Genomic DNA, 25645 nt, shown 5'->3' with positions numbered 1-25645 from the left:
GGGATGACCTTGTAAACAAGGTAACTCTTGGACCTGATATGCTGATGGAAATGGAGCAAAAGGTTATTAGTATTATATAAAAGATGAAATTAGCCCAAGACAAACATAGAAGTTATGGAGACCCACAAAGAATGCATAAATAATTTCAAGTGGGAGATCACTTATATCTTCACATTAAACAAGGACAAGTTCACTAAAAATGGGATTTTATGCTAAGTTAACACTTAGATTTTGTGGACCATTTGAGATCTTGGAGAGAGTGGGGCCAGTGGCTTATAAACTAGCCTTACCACCTACCATAAAGGCACTCGATGTATTTAACACATCCTTGCTTAAAAAGTATGTGCGCGACTCTAATCATGTGATCGATTGGTTTATGTTGTAGGAGGGATCTTAGGGAGAGTGCCAACTAGAACCGCTATGCATCCTGGACCAGAGGTAGATCGTGCTCTAGAAATGAGTAATAGACTAGGTCAAGGTTTTGTTCCCAAATGAGGGTGTTGTTCCTAGTTTTGTTTAATATGTAACATATGCAAAATAGTTTTGTTGATAAAGATCAATTTTCTTGGTTGTCTTCTTATCATTGTAGAACACCGAGAATGGTCACTTCCTTTAAGGGGGTGGGGTTTGTAACATCCCCTGCGTTGGATATTGCACTCGATTTTATATATATATATATATATATATATATATATATATATATATATATATATATATATATATATATATATATATATATATATAATCGTGTAACCAACATGGTAAAATTGCAGCTGACAAGAACTTTGTTTAAGCATGTTGGAATTTATTAATTTTATTGAATATGAACTTGCTAGAGAAAAGGGATAATGGGTCAAATTTTGAGGGAAGATTGTTGGTTTCACTTAACTTGGCATCCATACCCATTCCCTGTTGAATTTAATGTTGGATCCTTTGCAGTGGGCAAAACCATTATTTTTTTACTGAGTCTTTAATTAAATGCGTCTAGGTCGATCTAGAGTCGGAAAACCCCATTGACTAATTGTGTTATGTAGAGGAAAATCGATTGGGCAATGCCACCGTGATTCCCCCCTCTCACGGCCTGGAGAGAAAAAACGTGCAAGTGAAGGCACTGTGGAGCAAGTGGTGGCCTCTCGGTCAAGTTGTGGGATGCAGTGGTGCTAATCATATATACACAATCCCACAAGAATTGGGTGTTTCACTATCTACTCGATTATTGCTTGAAAATTTGTGTTAGAGATTTTAGCTAGTGTGGGTGTGAATTCACAAAGATCCCTTTGTCTATGCTAGACTGTTAATCAGTTCTTTCTTTTGATGAGTGTTATTTTTTTTTTTCTAAGTAAAGGCTACTGCTATATTAAAAAAAGAAAAATATGTACAAAGTTTAGATCTTGCGAGGAGGCCGAGGCCAGTCCTCAAACAGAAGAAGCTGGACTATACTGTCTATCTGCTTTAACCGAGTCATAAAACACAGTCCATAATAATGCTTCCTGGACGTCAAATAACCTGGACTCAAACTGACAAAAGCACCATAGCTACTGGCAGGACAGAGCCATTTTACATCATTGACACTAAAACAAGAAGAGCATGCTGCTGAAGCCTGAGACTTGCAGCAGTAGCCAAACTGAGACCTAGGACTGAATTGGACACAAGGAAACAACACCATTTGTATCGACATGATTGCAAAAAAGACAAAACAGTGCACCCGAAGAGAACTAGGCTGTCTGGTTGGGCGAGGCCGCCTGCATTCCTTTGTCCGGGCTGGGCGAGTCGAGCCAGATGACCATCCTGTCCACGTCCTGAGGCAGCTCTCCCGGAACTGGCTGAGCACGAGCGCTGAAGACCTCCATTTCCATATTCGAATTTGGCGGCGGCAAAACCTCTAGCACAGAGGCGGCATGACCTGAAATTTCCTGAGTCGGAGCTTGCTAGACCAGGGCGTTCTGAGATGGAGCTTCCTCGTAACGGTGGGCTCTATAAACCAAACCGTTCATGTCGCCCAGAAGGATATCACTATCTTGAACACTAGCAGAGGCAGGGGAGTTAGAATTGGGCATTCCAGGCTCTTCCTCAGAGATGAAAACCGTGAAATTGACCACCACTTCTGGTCTGACTAGGCGGCTAGGAAACCTGAAGCGAAAAGTCTGGTAGGTGCCCTGTGGAAGAAGGCATTCCTGCTCAGAGCTGGGAGACGAGGGTGGCGCTGAGGCAATGGGCGCAATTGGTTGTAAATCTTCCATGTCCAGGCCAACACGGGTACCAGACCTCCCTCCTCGCCTGGGTACTCCTCGGCTGCGCGACATGGCGCTTAAGACCAGAGACCCCAAACACTCAACAATCCCTCGAATACTGGAAGCCGGTAGAACCTCTCTCCGAACACGGGAAGCAGAAATGGGCCAGTTCTGTTCTATGATTGACATGTTAATCCCTATATACGGCGTAGCATCCATTCTCACCACGGGGGAAAGGCCTTCGGCTCTACTCCTGTTCTGAATCGAGTCCTGAGCAGCCATGCTCGGCTTGAATGCAGCGTCCCGTCTCTTCTGCTGCACACTAAATTCGCTTACCTTGTGCATTAACTTGTAATTCCTTTTGCAGGCCTCCGCGTACAGGTGTCGGCGATCTGTCCTGCTCCCAGGTGGCGTGGCGTATGCCATATTTAATGCCTAGTAGAAGCACCCGCATCCGGGTGCGAGTTCTGAATCAGAGAATTTTCCTGAGAGACCATTGCCTTCAGCGTGTCAATTTGGCCTCTGGAAGGAAGGTTGTCTATAGCGCCTTCGAAGTGGTTTTCTTTTGCCTCCACTCCAAGGTTGGCTAGAAGATCGGCCAACTTGTTTCCTTCTCGTCTGATGTGCTTGAAAGTGATAGCTTGGTGCAGAGAGAGCCAGTGATTGATCAACTCAAGCCTCTGGGACATTCTCCAACTGTTGCTGATCTTGTGAACTGGAGAGCCATGCTGAAGCTTTGTGGCCATTCTGATTATAATCTGCGAGTCCCCTTCTATAATGAGGGGAAAGAAGTTTTTCCTGTGTGCTATTTTGAGTCCTCGCCATAGACCTTCCAATTCCGCTGAGTTGTTAGTGTCCCAGCCTATCGAACCCATGAAAATGCTTAAAGGATTGCCATTGTGATCCCTGAAAACGCCTCCATAACCTGCTTGTCCTGGGTTTCCTTTAGAGGCCCCGTCGAAGTTGAGTTGTATCATGCCAGCCGGAGGTGGATTCCAAGAACTTGCTTCCTGTCTGTGCTTGTTGGGATTTCTACCGTTAGTTGAGATGTGGTTTATACTCATTTGCCAGTTATCCCAAACAACTTTTTCTTGAGGTAGAGTCGGAAGGTCTTCGGGGTGCCATTCTTTGAGTGAAAGAGTTTCCATTATGTTTTGATGGAAAATATTCCACAGTTTTTCCAGCGGCAGCGTTTGATCTTTGAATATTCTTCGATTGCGCTCTTTCCATAGATTCCACATCAGGAAACCAGGAAGGAGTATCCACAACGCGTTGAGAATAGGACTTTGAAATGGGGCTTGACTTCCTTTGTTGATGGTTCCTTTGAGGTCGTCTTGCACTCTTCTTTCTCTTTGACAGCGGAAAGCGATCCTCTCCCATAATTTCTTTCCCACTACACAATTATGCATTAGATGAAGTGCTGTTTCTTCCTCCTTTCGGCACATGTAACAGATGGATGGGCCTGAGAAACTCCTCTTTCTGAGATTGTCCCACGTTAGTACTCTGTTATGACAGAGAAGCCATAGAAATGTGGAGACTTTCGGCCAGTTAGATTTATGCCATACTTTTTCCCATAAGCTGTCTTTGTGTATTTGCCCCTGTATGATTATGTTGTAAGCCTCCTTGGTTGTGAAAATTCCTTTTTCTCCGTGGCCCCATCTTAAGATGTCCGGTTCGACCGAGACTCTTATCTGCCTTTTTTGTAGCTCTGTTTCTAGGAGATGTTGTGTCTGTTCTGAGCTATTCGGGAGGAGCAGATGTATGTCTTTCCATTTCCGGTAGTCCTGAGGAACATCGGAAGTCCAGCAATGATTAACTTTGGCCTGATGGTGTATTCCTCTCGCATTGGCTGGAAGATCCTGGAGAATGTCTTTGATTTTTGGCATCTGCTGCCATGAATCTTCCCAAAATCGTGCTATATTCCCATTTTTTATTTCCCAGAAGCAGTGCTCTTGAATGAGAGATCTGTTTTGTATGGCTGCGTTCCAGATTGCAGATCCCGAGCTTGTCTCAGTCATGCGCAATCTTTCCTCCATTGGATAGTTGCTTGCATACTTGGCTGTCCAAAGGGAAGCCCATGGAGTGCTAGGATGAGCCAGCCATCGCCACCAGATTTTTGCTCCCATCGCTTTGTTACTGTGCTCAGGATCTCTAAGGCCTATGCCTCCTGCATATTTGGGAAGACACACTTTCTCCCATTTAAGTAGAGCCCATTTTCGATTCTGTCCTGAGCCTCCCCACAAAAATCTTCGCTGTAGGTTCTTGATTTCTTTAAGGACCCATTTGGGGGCAGCTAGAATGGAAAAGAGGTACAAAGGCATAGATTGAAGTACAACTTTTATAAGAATTATTCTGTCTGCCATATTCAGGGATCGATTGGTCCATAGGAACATATGTGCTTCTAGTTTTTCTAAAAGTTGCTTCCAGGAGGAATGTTTGAGAGCAGAGCTCATAAGCGGGGCACCTAGATATTTGGAGGGCAAGGAGGCGGAAGTAAAGCCCAGAATACGCTCAATGGCTCTTTGAGTAGTGACAGGGGTATTGAAGAAATAAGTTTGAGATTTGACTCGATTGATGAGGGCACCAGAAGCGTCAGAGAAAGTGGATAGAAGTGTTTTTATAAGATGCGCTTCTTGGACTGAAGGATGAGCGAAGAGCATATTGTCATCTACAAATTGCTGGTGGGTATGGATCGGGGAATTGTGAAATGAGAGCCCTTTTAACCTCCTATTGAGCTTAGCCGCTGTGATGCTTCAACCCAAACCCTCAGCCATGATAACGAAAAGAAAGGGGGATAAGTGATCCCCCTGCCTAATGCCTCTAGAGGGTCGAAAAGTGGCTGAAGGGATGCCATTGATTAATACTGAGAAGAAAGCAAAGGATATTAAGCTGTAGATCCATCTAACCCAAGAGGGAGCAAAGCCGAAAGCAGTTAGAATTTTATGAATGTAGACCCAACTAAGGCTGTCAAAAGCTTTAGAAAGATCTAGTTTAAGCAACATACCTGGTTTTTTGGTCACTTTTAGGGAATGAATTAGCTCGTGAGTGAGAATAATTCCATCCGTTATTTGGCGTCCTTCAACATAGCCCGATTGCTCAGGCGAGATGATGAGTGGAAGAAGCGGTTTGAGCCTGTTAGCAATGACCTTTGAAATAATTTTGTATATCATGTTGCATAGTGCTATGGGCCTGTATTTTTCCGGGGTATTGGAGTCTTCTCCTTTAGGCACTAGAGCAATGAAAGTAGCATTTAGTCCTGGGTACATCCACCGGAGCTCTCTGGATTCTTCCACAACCTGCCAAACTTCGTTTTTTATCAGGTCCCAGAATTTGTGGAAGAAGTTTGCTGTGAAGCCGTCCGGTCCGGGCGCTTTTCCCTCTTTGATTTGTTTCACTGCCTCCTCAACTTCCTGCAGAGTGATAGGTTGGATCAGTAAACTGTTGTACTCCTCCGTTATGACCTTGGGTATGTTCTGAATGAGTTGATTGATGGCTGGCATTCTATTGATATCGGGCTCTTGGTAGGCTTTTTTGAAGTATTTGATAAATTCCTTTTCTATGCCCTGATGCGTTTCAATCTTCTCTCCCTGCTCATTGTTAACATGATTAATTTGGTTTATCATTCTTCTTTGGACAGTATTTTTATGAAAGAATTTCGTATTTTTTTCCCCGCCTTTGAGCCATCTTATTCGGGATTTCTGCCTCCATAGGATTTCCTCCTGCTTAGCTCTTTCCAGGATTTTTGATTCTATGTCTTGTTCCTGTTTGGAGAGTTCCTCTGTTCGCCCATCATTAATGATGGATTGTTGTATTTTCTTCATTTCAGTATTGAGTAGGGCTTGATCGGCAAAGATGTTACCAAATATCTTGTGGTTCCATTGTTTGATGGCCTTTTTGAGATTTTTAAGTTTTTGTTGGAATCTGGCCATTCTTGTCCCCTCGGTCGCATTGAAATTTGTCCAGCTTGATCTGACCAGCTGTTCAAATTCTGGATGAGAGAACCAAAATTCTTCAAAACGAAAAGGGCGTCTGAGATTGTGACCTGGCCTGTTCCATTGGAGCTCTATGGGCCAATGATCCGATCCGGAGCAAGGGATAATGGAAGCTGTAAATTCTCCTCCGACATGGGTTGCGTTGTCTGAGATTAGGAAACGATCAAGGCGCGATGCGATTTGTTGCGCTCCTACTCTCTTGTTTGTCCAGGTGAAGATACCGTTGCTTGTTGGGACGTCCATTAGCCAGTTGCTGTTGATGAAGTTCTTTAGTAGGCCGTCATCATTGTTTGAGTTGCTTCTGCCCCCTCTTTTTTCGTCCATACTGGCTATCATGTTATAATCTCCGCCAGATATCCATAAAGGAAGAGGTCTGTCTCTATTGAGTTCTGACAATATATTCAGAAGTTGGCTTTTTTGAGCTGTTTCCTGTGGGAAATACACATTAGTTAGCAGTCCATGAGCATTCGTACCTGAGAGGTGGAAAGTGGCTTGGATGAAGTTTTTGTTAGCTTGAATGTTGCTGAGATGGATGATCCTGGCGTCCCAGAGAATTGCTAAGCCTCCCGAGGCACCTTGTGCATCTACTGCTGTGACTAGCCCTCCTGGCCAGGCCTTCGCAGCTATTCTTTCCAAAACTGTGGAGCTACACTTCGTCTCCTGTAGAAAGAGAATACTGGGTTTTTCTTGCTTCAGCATGTTTTTTAAGATTCTTCCTTTCCTGGGGCTATTAAGCCCTCTAATATTCCAAGATATTAACTTCATTGAGAAGGGTGGGGGTTTGCAGTGAAGTACTTAGTCAGTTTGGCATATCGCCCTGACTCCACCAGTATTTCTCCTATCTTGATTGTTCTTTCTAGGGTGGTTTTCCTTCCCCTCTTTTTGTTGTCCTTGGTGATAAACTTGCCATCCCATGGATTGCCAATCTGGACCCCTAGAGAGTATTTTTTCTGTGCTCTGCTTAACACTTCTACTAGGTTGTCAACCTGCTGTTCCGGGATTTTTTCAAAGTTCTTTGTGCGACATGCCTGTTCCAGACCTAAGATGTCCAGCTCCCCTATATCCAGGGGCTCCTGGTCCTCGTCCATGACTTGGGGCGATTGAAAAATATCCTCAGTTTCGATCGAGGCTTTTCCGCTTGGCTGAGAGTACTCCATATCCATTTTTTCAGTTTGCTTTGACATATTTTTGTTAGGTGCTATCAGGTGCTCTTGATTTGTGATTTTTTGTCCTCCTTGCCTTGATGTTTCCCCCGGTTGCTGTTGCTGGACTGCTTCGTCTTTCTCCTGTTCCTCGTCCGAACCCCTCTCATCGGTTTTGTTTAGAACTTCGAATCTGTTGCTTGATGTTGCCTTATTGCTAGGATTTGCCTTGGGATTGTTGGTGGCTTTTTTGTTTCCTCTCCTTCTGTTGACTACCTTTGTGAATCCATCAGGGGAGTGATTATTGGATTTGTCCGGAAAGGAGGGTATCTTATTTAGAGGGCAGTCTCTATACAGATGTCCTATATCATGGCATTTCCTACATCTAAATGGTACCTGTTCATAATCTATGACTTGAACCCATTCAGTATCTTCGTGAAAGAAGCTTACCGTGTCTGGCAATGGTTGTTTGAGATCCATGTAAACACAAATCCGGGCGTATGAAGTATGCTTGCAGAGTTTTGTTTCCTCTGCTACCCTTACAAATTCACCAATAGCGTTTCCGATCTCCTGCAGAGAAGTTTCCTCCCAATATTCCCAAGGCAATGAGTAAAGCCTTATCCACACTGGCGCACAACTCAGATCCTCCTTATCTGGGTTGAATCTTTCCACCCAGCCCTTGAGGAATAGGCCTGCCGAGTTAAAAAAATATGGCCCTCCCTCCAGGATTCTGGTTCGATCCTCTAGACAGTTGAAAACAACAGTGAAGAAGCCCTTTGCTCCTAAATGCAGAGATATATCCCCTTTTGGACGCCATACGGTGCTGATCCAAGCTCTCAGAGCTCGTTCTGTTGGCCAAATCCCTATAAACTTGTCGATCAATGCATGATCTCGCATGTACTGTATTCGGGCATTGATTCGTTCGCTTGGGAAGAACACCCGTGGTCTAGTAGTAGCAACAGGTTTGCAAGTTGAGGAGCTTGCTTTATTTCTGTTCTCTGTCTCAGAGTCCTTACCCTTCTGCTGGTTGTTGTCCATGGTACCACCGCTGACTCCATTTGGATTGTCCCAATCCGCAGCTTGCCGTGCTCTCGCGTCCGGAGAAGGGGGAGGCACTTGGCCCTCCCCCTGGGGGGGAAACATAGTTCCGGCCCGTATGGTTCCGTCCACCTGCGCTCTGCCTCGCCTGTAACTACCGCAGGTGCCTGGCTCGACAGGCCTGCCGCCTGCAGGGTTCTGTCAAAACCCTAAGGTTGCCCTCGTTGTTCCGTTCGCATCGCTCCCGTTCTGTCTTTTGATGAGTGTTATTAGTCTGAGTGCAAAGTTTGAATTAAGTTGGGTGCTTATTATGGATGTGAAACCATTGGTGCTTTCCTATTGTTGTTAAACCACCTGATCACTGGGTTTGTCATGTATGAGGGTCTAGTACTAGCATTTAATCAAGAACACCAAGCGAAAAAGCACCCCTTTTGAGGGGAGACATGTGACCATCAATTTTGTAATTTAAAAAATTATAAAAATGATAATATAAAAAGTAAAAATAAAATTAAAACAAAATAAAACATATCAAATATCAACACCTAAACTAATTTGCAATCCCCATCTCACTCATTCGACTTACCAAGCTTACCTCTACTCGACTTACCTAATGGCACTATTTGACTTTCCAATTTACTGTTGCCTCTCCTCCCAATGATACTCCTTAAATGTTCATTGTCCTTTTTTAATTTTTAATTTCAAGTCTTGACTCTAGATATCAATGACCTTAGACTAATTCTTTGACTCGTCACCCTTGTTAAAAATATGCAACTGAGGTCAAATTCCACTTTGTATAGCTCACCTGATAGACATAATGATTTCATTGAATTCCTATTTTCAAGAGGACCAAAATTGACATAAATATCACTCAATCGGATAAGGTAAAGTGTACTTATGAAGAAAATCCCACATGTTCACATTTGATAAGGCCGACCTTAAAGAAAAGTGAACCTCTACCTCATTTGGACACAAATGAGACACTCTTCTATCTTGCTTGTACAGGTCAGAGGTTCATCTACGAAGGATCAAGTTCGCTCTGAGGTGAAATTGAATGGGTACGAGGCTCACATCTTTGATTTAGGGTTTTGGGTCCCAGTGGCAGGCACAAAACATGAGAATCTTGACCATAGTCACTCCCTCGAAGGCTCATGCGTGTGAATAGAGCCTTCAAGTCACACTAACATCTCACTGTGCATGTGATTGGGAGATTAGGGCTTTTGCAGTTCAGTTCTAAACTTAGTTGCTCACTTGCTAGGCTTAAGGGTGCGACTGGGAAGTCATAGTCACTCGCATAACTCCTCCTCCATGTGATCAGGATCCAAAATATGAAATCTCAGTGACCTCAGGGTTTGACAGTTGACTACAAACAATGACAATACAATACAATCTTCAGAATTAGATTTTTGAGCTTATCCATTGATGGGTTCATTTCATGGATGTTCTAGTTGTTTTGCTGGTTATTTGCAAACATGAAGATATGGAACATTGTCCTCTCTTTTGTTGAATTATTTGATGATAGTCTAAGAAGAAGAATCTGCAAGGGTTTTCCCCATAATGGGTTTTAATCTGGTCTATCACCAATCCTGGTGTCTCTATGTGTGAATGCTTTTGTTTTGTTGTTCCTTTATGTTCTGCTACATTGATGACGATGATATTGTTCTTTCTACATAGTTGCATATGATGATGAATAATGATGTAAATCTAAATAATGTTATGATGTTACAAGGTGAACTTAATGTGTTAATGAATAAATGCAATTATTAAAGCAAATAACAATATATCCCTATGAACATGGTATCAGAGTTGAGCTAAAGAAAATTCATGGAAGATCACCCCCATGGAGACACCTTTATTGGAAGCAAGACAAGATGGAGGAGACCTAAAATAATTCTAGGGTTGAAGATAACCTTAGGAAATTTATGGCTATCATGAGGTGAGGGTTTGAGAGAAACAATTGTTTATGAAAAAGATTCGAGATATGAAACCCTAACATGATCAATGTGAAGATGCTCAAGCACTTGTGAGAGGTTTGATGAAGCCCTAGATGGAATAGTCTCTAGTAGGCCTTGTTGTTTATAAAGTTGGTTGAAATATTTAAGGCAACATTTTTATGTGGACAATGGACAGTGATGGCTCTTGAAGGTTGGTTCAAGAGGAGAAGGATGGCCTCTAATTGAAGATAAGTATCTCTTGACTTATGATGCTCCTTTATGTCTTCATTTTTGTATAGACTTATAGAATTGATTATTGTTTTGACCATTACTTATACTTCCTACATCTATATTTGAGTATTTGGATGTTTCTAACCTCCTTTATGAGACAAAAATGAGGATCATTTGAGATTCATGAAAGAAAAGCTAGAGATGGAAAAGGAAAAGAGGCACCTGATGAAAATATGACTAAGTGCTACAAGTTTCCTATGTCAAATGAAAAGGTGCACATGTATTTGAATACTACAAGGTATGCATGGTATCAATGTTATGTTTCAATTGTAATATTGGATGGAAAGGTAATCCCTAAGGTGTCTTGAGGATATCTCCTTCTAAAATGGCTCATGCATGCATATGAAAGTAATTTGGATTCATGGTTCTTATGATGAAATGGTGCACTTGATATTGAACAAGTATCTTACCTTCTTACATGAAGAACTTCTTGATTGTATGGAGCTACTTAGTGTTGATGTTTGATATAGTTGTATGACTTGATGTTTGGCTAACATCTATCATTTTGGATACCTTGATCCCATTAAGAAAGTTAGCACCTTGATTCTAGTAGATGGTAACTTGACACTATTTGTTTGTGAAATGCATGGTAGCCATGATGATAGAAGTCTAACAATGAGATTGATATTTAGGATCTTTTGTTGGCCATTGTTATGTTTTTGTGTGGAATTTGGTAGAAATGAATGCCCTAACTTAATGGATTGAGTTATGTGGCAAATAAGTAATGCACGTGATCATGATTCTTGAAGTATACTCCTATTAGCTATTTGACGCTAACCCTTGACGAAAGATTGATGCCATGATCTCATAGTTGACGCTAACATATATAATCATGATGAATATGTGATATTTTTGACTTTATGATCTAACATATCTGCTGATGGATTATACACAAGTTGATGACATGAATGAATATGACTGAAGTGGTTTCCCATTAAGAGGGAGAACCTCTCCATAAGATCCCTTCTCTTATTATCATTATATGCTCTTTCCTAATAAAGTATGATTTGTGGGCATGAATAAGACAAACATATGACATTGTTGATATGAAAAAACGTTTTGATCTAAGGAGGGAGAGTTTTCCCTTGCTCTAAACCTCACTCGCACGGAAGAAAGGGGCTACAGGTGCGATTGTAGCCTCTCAATCACACAGAAGTAAGGTCAAGGGTGCGACTGTAGCCTCCCAACCACTAGAAGAGAAGGCATATGGATGCGACTATGCCTGTTGGACACAAAAATGAAGTTTTGTGCATGAGATCATATGCTCACCTAAAGGATGCCAGTCCTACAGATGTGTAGTAGACATCAAAAAGATCTGTGAGCTAGAAAGTTTGAATGTTTGCTATAATATCTATATATATATATATATATATATATATATATATATATATATATATATATATATATATATATATATATATATATATATATATATATATATATATATATATATATATATATATATACTAAACTTGTGTTTGCGGGTCACTGGGACATGCATACAAATATGTCATTATGTTTAAAGTTTGTGCTACAAGAGTTTGACATGATTTGGCTGATTGATATAGATGAATAGTTTTGGGAGTTTTGACATGATGACTAATGATTTGATTTGACGATTGATGATTTGCCTTGATAACAATGTTATATGGGCATAATTACTTTCAGTAACTAGTATTGGTATTTGATAATGGTTTCGCATTGGCCTCCTCGTTCTTATCACATTGGTTGAAGTATTGACGGTTGTGAATCAACATGAAGCTATCTCCATGAATGGTTGGAACCTGCATGACTTATCCTTGGTGTATGAATTTGCATCTAGTGACTTATATTATGATCATGAGGATGACTTGATGAAATTTGGATTGATATTTCTTATGACAACTTGTTGGCATGATAATAGATGAAGTCATGACTTGATGAGAGATCTACCTGTCACCTAGTCTAAAGAATTTGATATTGTGATATTGTGATGATCTTGATATTGGTTCTAATCTAGCATCTAAACTTTGATAAGCTGACTTAGTTGATTTGATTGTACAATATTGTGAGTCTGAGCATATTGGTTTGGAAAAGTATTATGTTTGCAGAGAGCACTATATGAAGCAAGCTCCTCGATCTAGATATGCCCGCATTGTCAGTTATCTGGTGAATCCAAGATGATGTTTTGATCCAAACCTCTACTTTAGAAGTGTTCCAAGGTACGACTTTGATTTTGAATTTGGTTTTGTATACTGAGGGTCTACTCTTGACAAGAAATGAGCCTTTGATGATCTAAGTAAGAGAAACATGACTTCTAAAGCTCGAAATACTGAATCATGGCATGATTAATCAATTTTTGAAGATGGGAAAATAAAATATATATTGTGAATCTATTGAAGAAGTATTGGAAAGTGGAAATGCAAATCCTTGGACTCTTTAAATAAATTTCAAGAAGTTGTGAAGAGATATTGTTGAACTTGACTTGGCAACCAACAATTGATTAAAGCATTGATGTTTCGCTTTGAACATCCATCTGTATATATATATATATATATATATATATATATATATATATATATATATATATATATATATATATATATATATATATATATATATATATATATACATGATGTACATAGAACCTGAGTCAATTCGTGATTGAGCCACTTCATTCACATTTTGAGTTGTTGCCTAGCATCCTTAAAATTACTTGCATGGGATGATCCTCTTGTGATATGTGACTAATTGGGTGTACTGATGATGATTAGGATTTTTATTGATGAGATGATAACATTTTGATGTTGCTTTAGTATGAGATTTTTCATTTATCTTGGATGGGAGGTCAACAACATGACCAAGGTTTCTAGCATGACTAGCCATGTGGCAGGATGAAGAAGCTCCTTGGAGAGTCATCTAAGCGGGATCTAGATATGACATGGAAACATTATGATTACAAAAAGTGGGAATTGAATGATAGAGAATCCCGCATATAGCTAGGACTGAGATACCTCCATATATTGAGTCAGTGCTATTGTACGAAACAAGCTCAAGATTATGGTTGGCACCTCCTTGAGAGGGAGGATGACTATGGTATCCTTTTTGTGATATAAATTATGACTATTTATGTTCTAATATGATATTTGATTTGATGTCCAGTATGAACATGAGACAACTGCTATTAAGCCATGATGATTACCAGATATGAGCACAGCGATATGTTTCTGACCTATAGAGAGGAGGACTGATTTAGAACACTGAGTGAACTCTTCCTCCCCTTTCTGAGCTCCCGGGCTGTGGAATTGAGATAGAGGGTGTTACACAACATTTTGTCACAATCCCTCTACTCCCCATTCCTTGATCCTGGAGGACCTCTATAGTGAAACCCGCATGATTTTCCTTCATGAAGAAACTCCCATTATGTCCCTCTTCATGAGCAGATCAATTCCCTTTTGCACCTTTTCCCCTGAAACTTCTGTTTTTCCCAGTTTACAAGATTGGTGCTAATGACCTTTGTCTTCCCCGCGCCGATGTGTAGAGATTAACATTATCCCTCGTGCCAACTGGTGTGATTGAGCTATGTTCTAGTCACGTCGGTCCTGTTTTGGAAAGTTTTTTAAATTTAGAGCCGAAGCTTCCAGCTCTAGAAGCTTCGTAATGGAAGTCTGGTAAATGGTTTGGCCGGATGGGGTCGAGGATGTCAATTTGGGCTCCTTTCCCCTATAATGATGGAACTACCTCAAGGGATAAGTCCTTTTACCATGAGAGGAGGATCCATCTCCCATCCATTTTTCCTATATAAACCTCCCTTCTTCCCAAGCACAAGCTAGTGTTGATATTGGTGTGCTTATGCTATTTTGGTTTGGAGTAGACAACAAGCTATTACTAGTTGTAGCTATCTAGTTGTGTGAGGGAGAAGTGTGATTTGGTTTGGAGTGAAGCCTAAAGGGAAGAGCCTTAAAACTATTGTTTCTTGAGGCCATCATGGAATGCTAGCAGAAGTGTGTGGGAACCTGGTCTTGTCAGAGGAGGACTGCAATGTCAAGACAAATGGTTGCAATATCTATTTGATATTAATATATGCAACTATCAATTGATTTCCTACATGTTTTGTTATATTATACATTCATGGCTTAATGTTTCTTGACTTGTTAAGTAGGTTGAATTGCAATTTGTCTATTGTCATGTTTGTTGTTTGCTATTGTTTACTTGTTTCAGGTGTTTGAAGAAGGAAGCAAGAGATAGTTGGAACGAGCAAGCAAGGACATCATCAAATAAGACAAGCGGACTAAGAGGTAGGCCCTATTATTTGTTTCTAACATAAGGAAATATTCCATATAATGTATCTGTTGTGGCTAGACCCATCATCAAGCTAGATGAATTCGTTCATGTCCGCACCTATAATTTTACTTCACCACAAATTGACGACTCCACTGGGGATCTTGATCCTTTTGTTTGTCTTGGATTTCATGATTTTGTGAGAACTTTTCTAGTTTCACTTTTTCCCTTTGGTTCTGTTTCTTTTCTCCTGCTTACTGATCTGAGTCTAAAATTCATAGTAGCAGATCTGGTCCCTGTTTCAAATTTTATTTTTTATTTTTTCCTTAGCTCCCTTGATCAACGCTCATAATTCGCTGACAGTCGCGTCGACCAGCGTGAGTTGCTGAGGAACAGTCGCACCAACCAGCCTCTGGCGCTTATTGTCAGTTAGGTAGTCGCGCTGATGCCTGTAAGTGAAGATTAGGGCTTGACCCCAATCTTGGCCAGTGTGTTCTACTCTTGTAGTTTTGACCCCGTAAGCCTTTTGGACCGTTTTCTCCCTAATTAGAAAGCTACTTTTCATTTGGTTTTGTTTGCTTGTTGGCTTATCATCTTTCTGCTTGATTGATTGAGTCGTTGAGTGGCCAGTGACACTAGGGCATCTAGTCGGTCGTCCATTCAGTTGTTTGCGAACTTAGTAAGTCGGGTTGTAGGTGTACTTACTCTTTGCATTTTGTTTTTTGGTCCTTTTACGACTTTGACCTCCTTTACACAAGTTTGAAAAGTTTTTGTTTTCTTGCCTAAACATTTCTTTTCCAGCATAGATTACATTGTTGGCCTTGTGATTGGTAAAGTCGGTGTTTCATTAGTTTGAATGAGCTTCTCTTTTCACGTGTTCATTTGCTTGAAGAACTTATTGTCTTGAGAACTTTTTCACTAAAAGATTGTATGCGAAAAGTTTGTTTTGTTGTTTTATGAAAAGGTATGAAATTCTAGTTTGTTGCATTATTACGTTATGATAACTTGCATCATTGAAAGACTAGAATTGCATCAGCATTTGAAAAAGGAAGAGAACTTGTTTTCTTTTGAAAGGAATAATATATAAGTGCTTATCAGGAAATTAGGAATTGGAATGCATTTTTCATTAGTTTATTTTTTGAAAAAGTAAGGTAGTGAAAGATCATTTCATTTTCAATTGCTTGATTGTTTGCATTTTGTTGAGTAGTTTCTACGCTATCTAGTGTAGGCATTTCATCGAATTGAAAGGGTTTTGTCTCATTTAATTGCATTTAAGGTTTTTCGAGTTGCATTGCTAAGACCTGAAAACTTAAACATATCTCAAGATCAACTTTAAAATGAATTCAATTAATCTAAGGTGCATTTGACATTAACGATCACATCTAGAAGGTCTAGGCTAGAGATGTGTTTCGACATCTTTAAACCTAGCAGCTGTCATTACCTTCGGCATTAGACAACGCTAGTACGGATTTGTGCTTCCCGTACCGTCGAGTATATATCGGGAGACCCCACTAGGTTTCAATCCTTTTATCCTTAGGAAGCCGAGTCGGCCGCCTTGCAAACATGATACACCGAACACAACATTCAAGGAGATTTCCTGCTCGTACTTCTTGGTTCGCCGGGAGGTATTCTGCAGTTCACAATTGCTTGGTAATCATGTTTATGTAGATCATCCAGAGCAGTCATTTGATTTTTTTGACTCGTTAAACTTAAAAGATCATTCGAGCACTTGTCCTTTCGATCTCGTTTCCAATCGAAAGTGATAGAGTCATCTTTGTTTCTTTCTCAACTCTTAAAAAATGAAAGAGCACCAGTCTTTTATGCATCGTAATAATTGATTGCCCACGATCCAAAAACACCCTGTTAGTCTTTTCTGAGATCAAATCGTGATTTTCCCTTAAGAGAAAATTTTAAAGCCTTGAAGTTAGTTTGTTCTGTTGACTACGACAAGGTCATCGTGGTTGAACCATCTGGTTCACCCAATTCCTCTTCCTCTCCTCCGTCTGAAAGATTGTCTGAGGAGCTGTTTCCTGAGTTACCAGAGTCACTTGAGGACCAAGATGTTGAACTTGTAATTGTTCTGAGCATTCAACCCTTGTCATCTCGTCCTCCACCTACTTTCAATACTGGGTCATCTGTTGATCTTGGCTCAGAATCTCCGGACAATCCCGTTCAAACTCCAGAGAACTCGTCGGCCACTGACGGTCAACTTGGTCTGGTTATCTACCCTCCAAACCCTTTGTTTGACCCTATTTTGATATCACTGTAACATCCTTATAGTCTGTACGACTAGCCGGGTGTTCCTTTGGAACTATCCACTCATACTCGTTCGGCCATTCGTGGTCATTTGTTTTCAGACATGGAACCCGAAGGCAATGCTCTAGTCACATCTCCAGATGAGTCCGAAGTTTCTACTCCACACACTGTTGAGGAGGAAGAATTGCAATTACAGTTTCCTCCCAAGGGTTTCCCTTTTTCAGAAGGTATTCCTGCTAGTTTTCCACCCAACTATGTGTCTTTGGCGAAGTTGGTTTCAGGTACACCTAATGCCTCATCATATAATCCTGTATGGGCATCAGGTGCCAAGCCTACGTCAGGTCCGTTCGTTACAAACAAGACTTCCCAACAGGCTGTTACTTCAGTCCTAGTGCAACCCACCATTCCGAATACCCTTGTATCATCAATCCCATTTACCTATCAGGCACAACCGACAGTTTCAAAGATTGTCTCTATTAGTTCCTCCGTCCCGCTAGTCAGTGGCCAGGTTGTGCCACTGCCTGGGGGGCAGAACCTGAATGTTTCTATGGTGTCAGGTGCCACTAATGTGAGTGGCTCACAATCTCACATGCTTGGTATAAACCAACCTTCTTTTGGTATTATTTATAACCCTGTTGATCCTATTGGGTCAAGCAATGTCCAGTACCAACAGGTTCAGAATCCCGTTGGTCTATCTAGATCAAGCAATGTTCAGTATCAGCAGCCCTATGGGGCTCAGGTCCAATACCAAAATCCTTACGTTCCATATGGTTCTCAAGGAATGGTTAATCAACCTTACACCCTCCAATCTGGGCAGTACATCCAGCTTGGCTATGGCCAGATTCAGTTTGGTAATTTCCCGGGCACTGTTCAAGTACCCTTGCAACAGTAAGGACAACCTCTACAACAACAAGGGCAGCCTTTGTTACCACAAGGGAAACCTTTGTTGCAGCAAGGGCTCTCCACGCAACAGCAAGGGCAGATGATCCCACAGCAAGGTCAACTGCAACAACTGCAAGGTCAGCCCTTGCAACACTTGCAACAAACCGCGCAGCAACAGATGCAATATGCTTTGCACACCTCTCAACCCATGTCCTTGCAGGGCCAACTTCTGCAGCCCCATGGAAAAATTTTGCAACTGCAAGGTCAACCCTTGCAACAACAAAACCAAACAGAGCAGAAACAACCCTTGTATACATATCAACAAGGTCAACCCTTGTAGGGGCAGGGTCAAGGTCAAGTCCTGCAGCAATAGGCTCAAAATCCTCATGTCCTAGGTCAACAGGTTCAGAATCCTGTCGGCCAAGGGCATCAGGTACAAAATCCCTATGTCCAAGGGCAACAAGTGTATCAACCTTATGCCCAAGGACTACAGGTCCAAAACCCTCTTGTTCAAGGGCAACAGGTTCATCAGCCGTATGTTCAAGGACAACAGGTCCCATATCCATATGTCCAAGGTCAACAGGCTCAACAACCTTTTAACCCGTATGTTGCTTATCAACAACCTATGGCTGGATAGTTCCAAGGTATTCAAGGTCAAAATCCTCCCTATGGTCAAGGTAATCCACAATGGGGGCAGCCTCAGATGCCATATGGCTAGAATCCCCCACTGTGGGGCCAAAATCCTTACCAGCAGGGATGGGCTCCTCCCTATGGGCCCGCTTATTGACCTCCCATGCCTTTTAACACCCAATTGCCTTTCTTGGCTACACTCGAGTTGCCAGATGTATCTCGCCTTATGAATGATCTGATCCTTCATTCACCATACTGGCCTCCGGTGCCGTCCAAGATACCAAGTGATTTCCCAAAGTTCGATGGGAAAGCTAAAGAAGATCCTCAGGCCCATGTGATGACATATCACCTCTGGTGCTCGTCGAACTCATACGTAGACGATTCCATTCGTCTCCGTCTTTTCCAACGAACCCTCATGTGTGCTACAGCGAAGTGGTACATTGAGCTACCTCGAAGTACTTGTTATCACTCCAATATTTCTCTAGAATTGTTAAGAAAGAAATGATTAGAGGTAACCACAAACCAACTTTGGAGATTAGGATCTAGCATTCCTAATTCTCAAAGAGGGCTCTCTCTTTATGATTTAACTTTGTTTAGTTAATTGGTTTTAGGCTAGTTATGATTGTACTTGGGTTTTTCTTTGGATTTGGTGGTGGGATCACTTACTTAGATGGATAGAGGGATGTTTTTTACCATTTGGATATGGGGTCAAATGTTAAGAAAACAGGACAGGATCAAGTTCTAAAAACAGTGTCTACAGGGCAAGGTAGCTGAGTTATTTCAGATCTTAAGGCTAGATGGTGAAGTGAGTTTCAATCGGATCCAAAGAGAAATTAAGGGTTCCTTAGGCCGGATTATGAAAGAAGTGAAAGAGGTCAACTGGGATGGGAGAGCAATTAAGGATTCTCAGATCCGGATATCAGAAGAAAACATAGAAATGATCAATTGTTCAAAACAAAGTGTACTTAAACAAATTCTGAGATAAATTTCCAGTTAATTCATTCACTTTAGATAACATGTAAGTTTGTGAAATACATAAGAAGATAACAAATTTGACAAATAAAATACTTCACTGTAATATCTCAACACATGATTCCTATAATGCAATCTTTTTATTCCTCAGTCCAGTCTGATAACTTGAAAAATTGGTACAATAACCCTCAGGTTTTATGATCAATACAGCTGTACAAATGTATAGCAATCCACACTCAATACTTCAAATTATGAAGTATTTATACAAAAATATTTTACAAAATATCCTAAATTGTCTTGGGAATTAATCTAGGAGAAATAAATATCTTCATGCAAGAAGATAGAGACAGATGTTTAATTGTTGTATGTTGTCCCCGTTTATTAGGTTGTGCTGTTCTTTATGCTCTAATATTTTGTTTTTTGTTCTCTCCCTTGTTGTTTGTCTTCATGCTGGCTCTTCTTTGGACTTTGACCTTTCAACTAATACTCTTTTATCTGGCTGATCTATCATTTTCCTTTTATTGTGATGTTTTCACCCTTACTGTATATTTTTACATTTTGACTGTGTATCTTTATAGTAATTCATTCAATTTCTCCCATGTGTCTACATCTGGTAATTGGATATTTACCATTTTCCTGTATATTTCATCTGCTTCAGTGTATTTGGAAAAAGTGGGTTTATTTACAAAAAGGTGTTTTACCTCATGCTGGAGGTAAAACAAGTTCTCAAAGGTTTGATACAGGACCTTGCCAATATGATCCAAAATGGATTCAGTTTTGACTCCAGATCAAAGTCTTCAAATGAAAATGAAAGTGGGATCAAGTCAAAGTACTCGGCGCGTAATCCGAGTCTAGACAGAGAAGCCGAGAGGACTGTTACACGGTGAGCTGGAAAATAACGTAGCAGCGAAGCATAGTCATTGGATCAGTCGGATCAATGAACGAGAGTTATGGAGATAGACGGCTAGGATTAAGTCACGCAAAATAAAGTTAAGAAATGACGAGATCAGATTAAGCCACGTTTTAGCAGAACACAGGAGTATTATTTGTAAGCGGTAAGCAGTATCTCGCGCACTTATAAAATGGTAAACAATATTCTTCCAAGTTCATGCGATTAACCTTAGCGGGCGACACGTAGCACAAGAAAACCACTTTTCTCGCGTGCTCTCAGTCTGATATCAGTGGTGCAAGAATCTGCATGAGATTGCATGACAACCGTTAGATTGGACAGGTCACATCTGTAGGTTTTAACCTCATACAAAAATTACCTGCATACGAATTCTAAATCACAGAAAAATAAACAATGCGAGAGCATAGCACATAAAACACATATACACAGAGATTTTCCCTGGATCCCAAAAACTGGGACTACCAGCTTGATTTTTCATTATGTTCCTTTCAATGTTACAATACATATTTATACATGCCGAAGCATCCAATACCATGGACCGAAAACCATCATGTCCAAAACCATGGACTGAAAACCATAGGTAGGTTCGACCAACCTAATATAGGGTCCAAAAAAAAAATTTCCCGGGGCACTGCCCCAGACCCCGTAGAGGGGGGCTACCCGCCCCCCTCAAACCCCCCAGACAGGGGGGGCTGCTGCCCCCCCGTGACCCCCCCACTGCGCAATCGGCGCAACGAAGGGGGCGCTTCGCCCCCCCTCTAACCCCCCGGTTCACTACGTAGGTTAGTCATGGAAAGAATATAACACAACCCAACAATCTCCCACTTGTTGTTTTCTTTCCACAGGGGGCCACAGGAGAGCTTAGTCATTTTTCCAGCCCTGAAATGCCCATTATTTCTCTACACCAAGAGAACTTCTCAGAGCTCAAAAATTTTGTCAATGCATCTGCAATATTCTTCAAAGTGTCCACATTTACCAAGAACACCTTTTGGTCTTCTATCATATCCCTCACAAAGTGACACTGAACATCAATGTGCTTTGTCTTTGAATGATAAGCACGGTTCTTTGCCAAGAAATTTGCACTTTGGCTGTCACAGTCTATCCTTATAGCTTCATGTACCAACCCCATATTTGAACACAATCTCTGCAACCAAACTGCTTCCTTGCTTGCATGAGTGGCTGCCATGTATTCTGCCTCTGTAGTTGATAGTGCCACTACAGATTGTTTCTTATTCATCCAACTGACTGCACCTCCAAATAGGTTAAACACATACCCACTTGTAGATCTTCTCTGATCCAAATCTCTAGCCCAGTCTGCATCAACAAAGCCACGAATACCCAACACTCTGTCTAATCCTGGTCTTCCTTGGTAGCACAAACTATAATCACTAGTGCCACGCAAATATCTGAAAACCCGCTTCACTGTTGTTCAGTGCTCCTTCCCTGGTTTTGACATAAACCTGCTCAATACTCCCACTGCATGTGCAATGTTTGGTCTAGTACAGACCATTGCATACATCAGGCTACTGACTGCACTTTCATATGGAACACGAGACATGTCCTCTTCCTCTTCTTGTGTCTTGGGACACTGTTCAGCAGATAACCTCACACCTACAGGAATAGGAACCTTCACCGGTTTACTATCTTGCATATTAAACCTCTGTAGTATTGTCTCGACATACTTCCTCTGGTTTAACTAGAGCTTCCTCTTTTCCCGATCTCTTTTAATTTCCATGCCCAAAATATAGTTTTCAGCACCAAGATCTTTCATGTCGAATTTGGAGGACAATTGGGTCTTCAAATCCTGGATAACTTCTTTGTCATTTCCAACCAACAACATATCATCCACATACAAGACCAGATAAATAACACGGTCACCAATTAATTTAAAATACACACAGTGATCTGCTTTGCTTCTCGTGAAGCCAAGTCCCCGTATAAATGTATCAAATTTTTGATACCACATCCTTGGTGACTGTTTTAACCCATATAGAGACTTCTTTAACTTGCATACCAGTTCTTTCTTACCCTTCACCGCAAAGCCTTCAGGTTGCTTCATGTAGATTTCCTCTTCCAAATCCTCGTGAAGAAATGTTGTCTTCACATCCATCTGTTCTACCTCAAAATCAAAAGCAGTAGCAACAGATAAAAGTAACCTAATAGAAGTTACCTTGGCAACAAGAGAAAAAATATCACCAAAATCAATTCCCGACACCTGGGAATAACCTTTTGCTACCAACCGAGCTTTGTATTTCTCCACCTTCCCTTCTGCATTTGTCTTCTTTTTGAACACCCATTTGCTGCCAATGGGTTTCCTTCCAGTCGACAACTCCACCAGATCCCAAGCCTCATTTTTGTGCAAAGATTCCATTTCATCAACCATGGCCTCTTTCCAGAGTTTTCCATCCTCTGAATCTACTGCTTCCTTCACAGTTCTGGGATCATCATCAGCAATAGACAAAGCAAAATTTGAACAGAAAGCAGAAGGACTATACCTTTCTGGCTGCCTTCTTTCTCGAACTGATCTTCTCACAGCCGGAGTTTGTGGCTCTTCATCTTCTGATTCCTCCTCTGCTGCAGAGTCTAATTCTTCCTCCTTTAGCTCAAACTCTATCTTCTCAGGTTCCTTTGGTTGGACTTCATGTTTAATAACATCTTTCACCTCTCTAAACACCACATCTCGACTGTACACAACCTTCCTTGTCATTGGGTTCCAAAGCTTATAACCCTTTAAACCATCCTTATACCCAATAAAGATGCACTTTTCAGATTTACTATCCAACTTGGTTCGTTTCTCCTTTGGAACATGTACATATGCATCACATCCAAATACCCTCAGATGTGAAAGAGAGGGTTTCTTACCAGCCCATACTTTTTGTGGAGTCTTATCCTCCAACGCTGATGAAGGTGACCTGTTGACCAAGTAACATGCAGTATCCACCACCTCTGCCCAGAATTCCTGTCCTAACCCGGCACCACTGAGCATGCTTCTTGCCCTTTCCATCAATGTCTTGTTCATTCTTTCTGCGACTCCATTTTGCTGAGGTGTATATGGAGTAGTCTTCTGCCGTGCTATACCACACTTCTTACAGAATTCTTCAAATTCCTTGCTGCAAAACTCTCCACCATTATCTGTCCTCAACACCTTTATCTTCTTCTCTGTCTTATTTTCCACCAGAGCCTTAAATTCTTTAAACCTGTCAAAGACTTCAGATTTCTTCTTAAGGAAATATATCGATGTATTCCTTGAGAAGTCATCTATAAATGATACATAGTACACAGACTTACCCAGTGATGGAACTTTCACAGGTTCAAACACATCACTGTGCACAAGCTCTAATATCTGTTTTGCCCTCTTAGCACCAGAGGGGAAACTCACCCGATTTTGCTTCCCATATACACAATTTTCACAGAAATCAAAATCTAGAGAGCTATTACTCATACCTTCTACCATACCTTTACCATGAAGTATTCGAAGGCCCTTCTCTCCAATATGTCCAAGCCTTTGATGCCACAGCATGGTCTTCTCTCCAGTGACCACTAGATTTTCAGCTCCACTTTCGGGAACCACAGAACTGTTGCACCCATCAACAACAGTGCTACCTTGCAGCTTGTACAGAGTTCCAGTCCGAACTCCCCGCATCAATACCAGTGCTCCCCGAACCATCTTGCAGGTATCCTTCTCGAACACTGTTTTTACACCTGCATCATCCAACTTGATTACAGAAATCAGATTTCTGGCCAATGCAGGAATATGCAGAACACCCGGAAGTGTTCTAACTCTTCCACCTTGCAACTTCAACTTTACTTTTCTGCGACCAATGATTCTAGCCTTCCTATCATCTCCTATGAAGACATCACCACCATCGTATTTCTCATACTCGCAGAACCACTCTCTATGGGGAGTGAAGTGAAAGGATGCACCTGAGTCAATCAACCATGCCTCATGATCTACATGTGTACTTGAAGAAGCCAAGTACACATCCCCACCTTCATCTAAGGTGGTTTTTGCCTCTGCAGAAGGAGCATCATTAGATCTGTTTCCTTTATCAGGAGCTTTAGATTTACAGTCCCTTTTGAAGTGTCCTTCCTTTCCGCATTTCTAGCACACCACCTTTACAGGTTTTCCTGGAGATTTAGATCTCCCTCTAGATTTAGATCTCCCACTCGATGACTTATTTTTTTCTATTCTGGGACCGTCCTCGTACAGACAAGGCATCACCATTCTGGCTCTCCATATTTTTCCATCTCATCTCCTCCATCAGCAAGGCTGAGACTATTTCATCAAACTGCAAAGCAGTTGCATTGCTACCTATTGCAATAACCAAACTATCCCACGAATCTGGTAGAGAACACAACAAACTGATGCACTTATCTTCATCTGAAATTTTAATATCAACAGATGCTAACTGACTTACCACAATATTAAATGCGTTCAAATGCTCTGTCACCAAGTCTCCATCTTTCATCCTCTGGTTATACAGCTTTTTCCACAGGAACAGTTTATTCACCAAAGACTTAGATTGGTAAAAAGTCCCTAACTTGTCCCATAAATCCTTCGTCGTAGCTTCCCCTAATACATTCAACAATACTGAATCTGAGACACACAATCGTATTGTGCTCTTTGCCTTCCGATCCAACTTCTTCCATTCTTCATCGATCACTCCCGTTGGTTTAGTACCTGGATCTACCGCGATCCACTGATCTTTATCCACCAACAGATCCTCCATCTTGAGTTTCCACAACTCAAAACTCTGACCATTGAACTTCTCGATCTCTATCTTTCCACTGCTCGCCATCTTCTTTCACCACCATAATCGATCTCACAGATCTCCCACTGAACAGGGTCTACCACAGGCCCGAGCGAAACCCCTCAGCAACAAAGGCGTCCCCTTGAAGCCAAAACAACTATGATACCAAATGTAGGTTTTAACCCCGTACAGAAATTACCTGCATACGAATTATAAATCACAGAAAAATAAACAATGCGAGAGCATAACACATAAAACACATATACACAGAGATTTTCCCCTGGATCCCAAAAACCGAGACTACCAGCTTGATTTTTCATTATGTTCCTTTCAATGTTACAATACATATTTATACATGC

The 25645-nt window shown here is 41.2% G+C and overlaps 1 protein-coding gene across 1 annotated transcript; it reads right to left on the bottom strand.

Moving 5' to 3' along the window:
* Nucleotides 1-2659: 2659 nt before the first annotated feature.
* LOC149218120 (uncharacterized) lies at nt 2660-6922 on the bottom strand. Its single transcript, XM_089386484.1, has 2 exons — nt 5236-6922; nt 2660-4974 (listed from the first exon to the last, which is right to left on the bottom strand). The coding sequence occupies exons 1-2, from the start codon at nt 6920-6922 to the stop codon at nt 2660-2662; spliced, it is 4002 nt and encodes a 1333-aa protein (XP_089242610.1).
* Nucleotides 6923-25645: the final 18723 nt, after the last annotated feature.

This window comes from Pinus tabuliformis, chromosome Q (genome assembly GCF_031772625.1).
Source record: "Pinus tabuliformis cultivar Carrire ecotype Pingquan chromosome Q, CPIR1, whole genome shotgun sequence".
In the NCBI taxonomy this organism is placed as follows: domain Eukaryota; kingdom Viridiplantae; phylum Streptophyta; class Pinopsida; order Pinales; family Pinaceae; genus Pinus; species Pinus tabuliformis.
The sequence above is the reverse complement of the archived record's forward strand: the minus strand, read 5'-3'. Positions and strand labels throughout refer to the sequence as shown.

Coding starts and splice junctions, on each gene's coding strand:
- LOC149218120 (XM_089386484.1), bottom strand. CDS start 6,922: ATGCTGAAGCAAGAAAAACCCAGTATTCTCTTTCTACAGGAGACGAAG. Junction 4,975..5,235: donor AAAAGTGACCAAAAAACCAG/GTATGTTGCTTA, acceptor GAAGCATCACAG/CGGCTAAGCTCAATAGGAGG.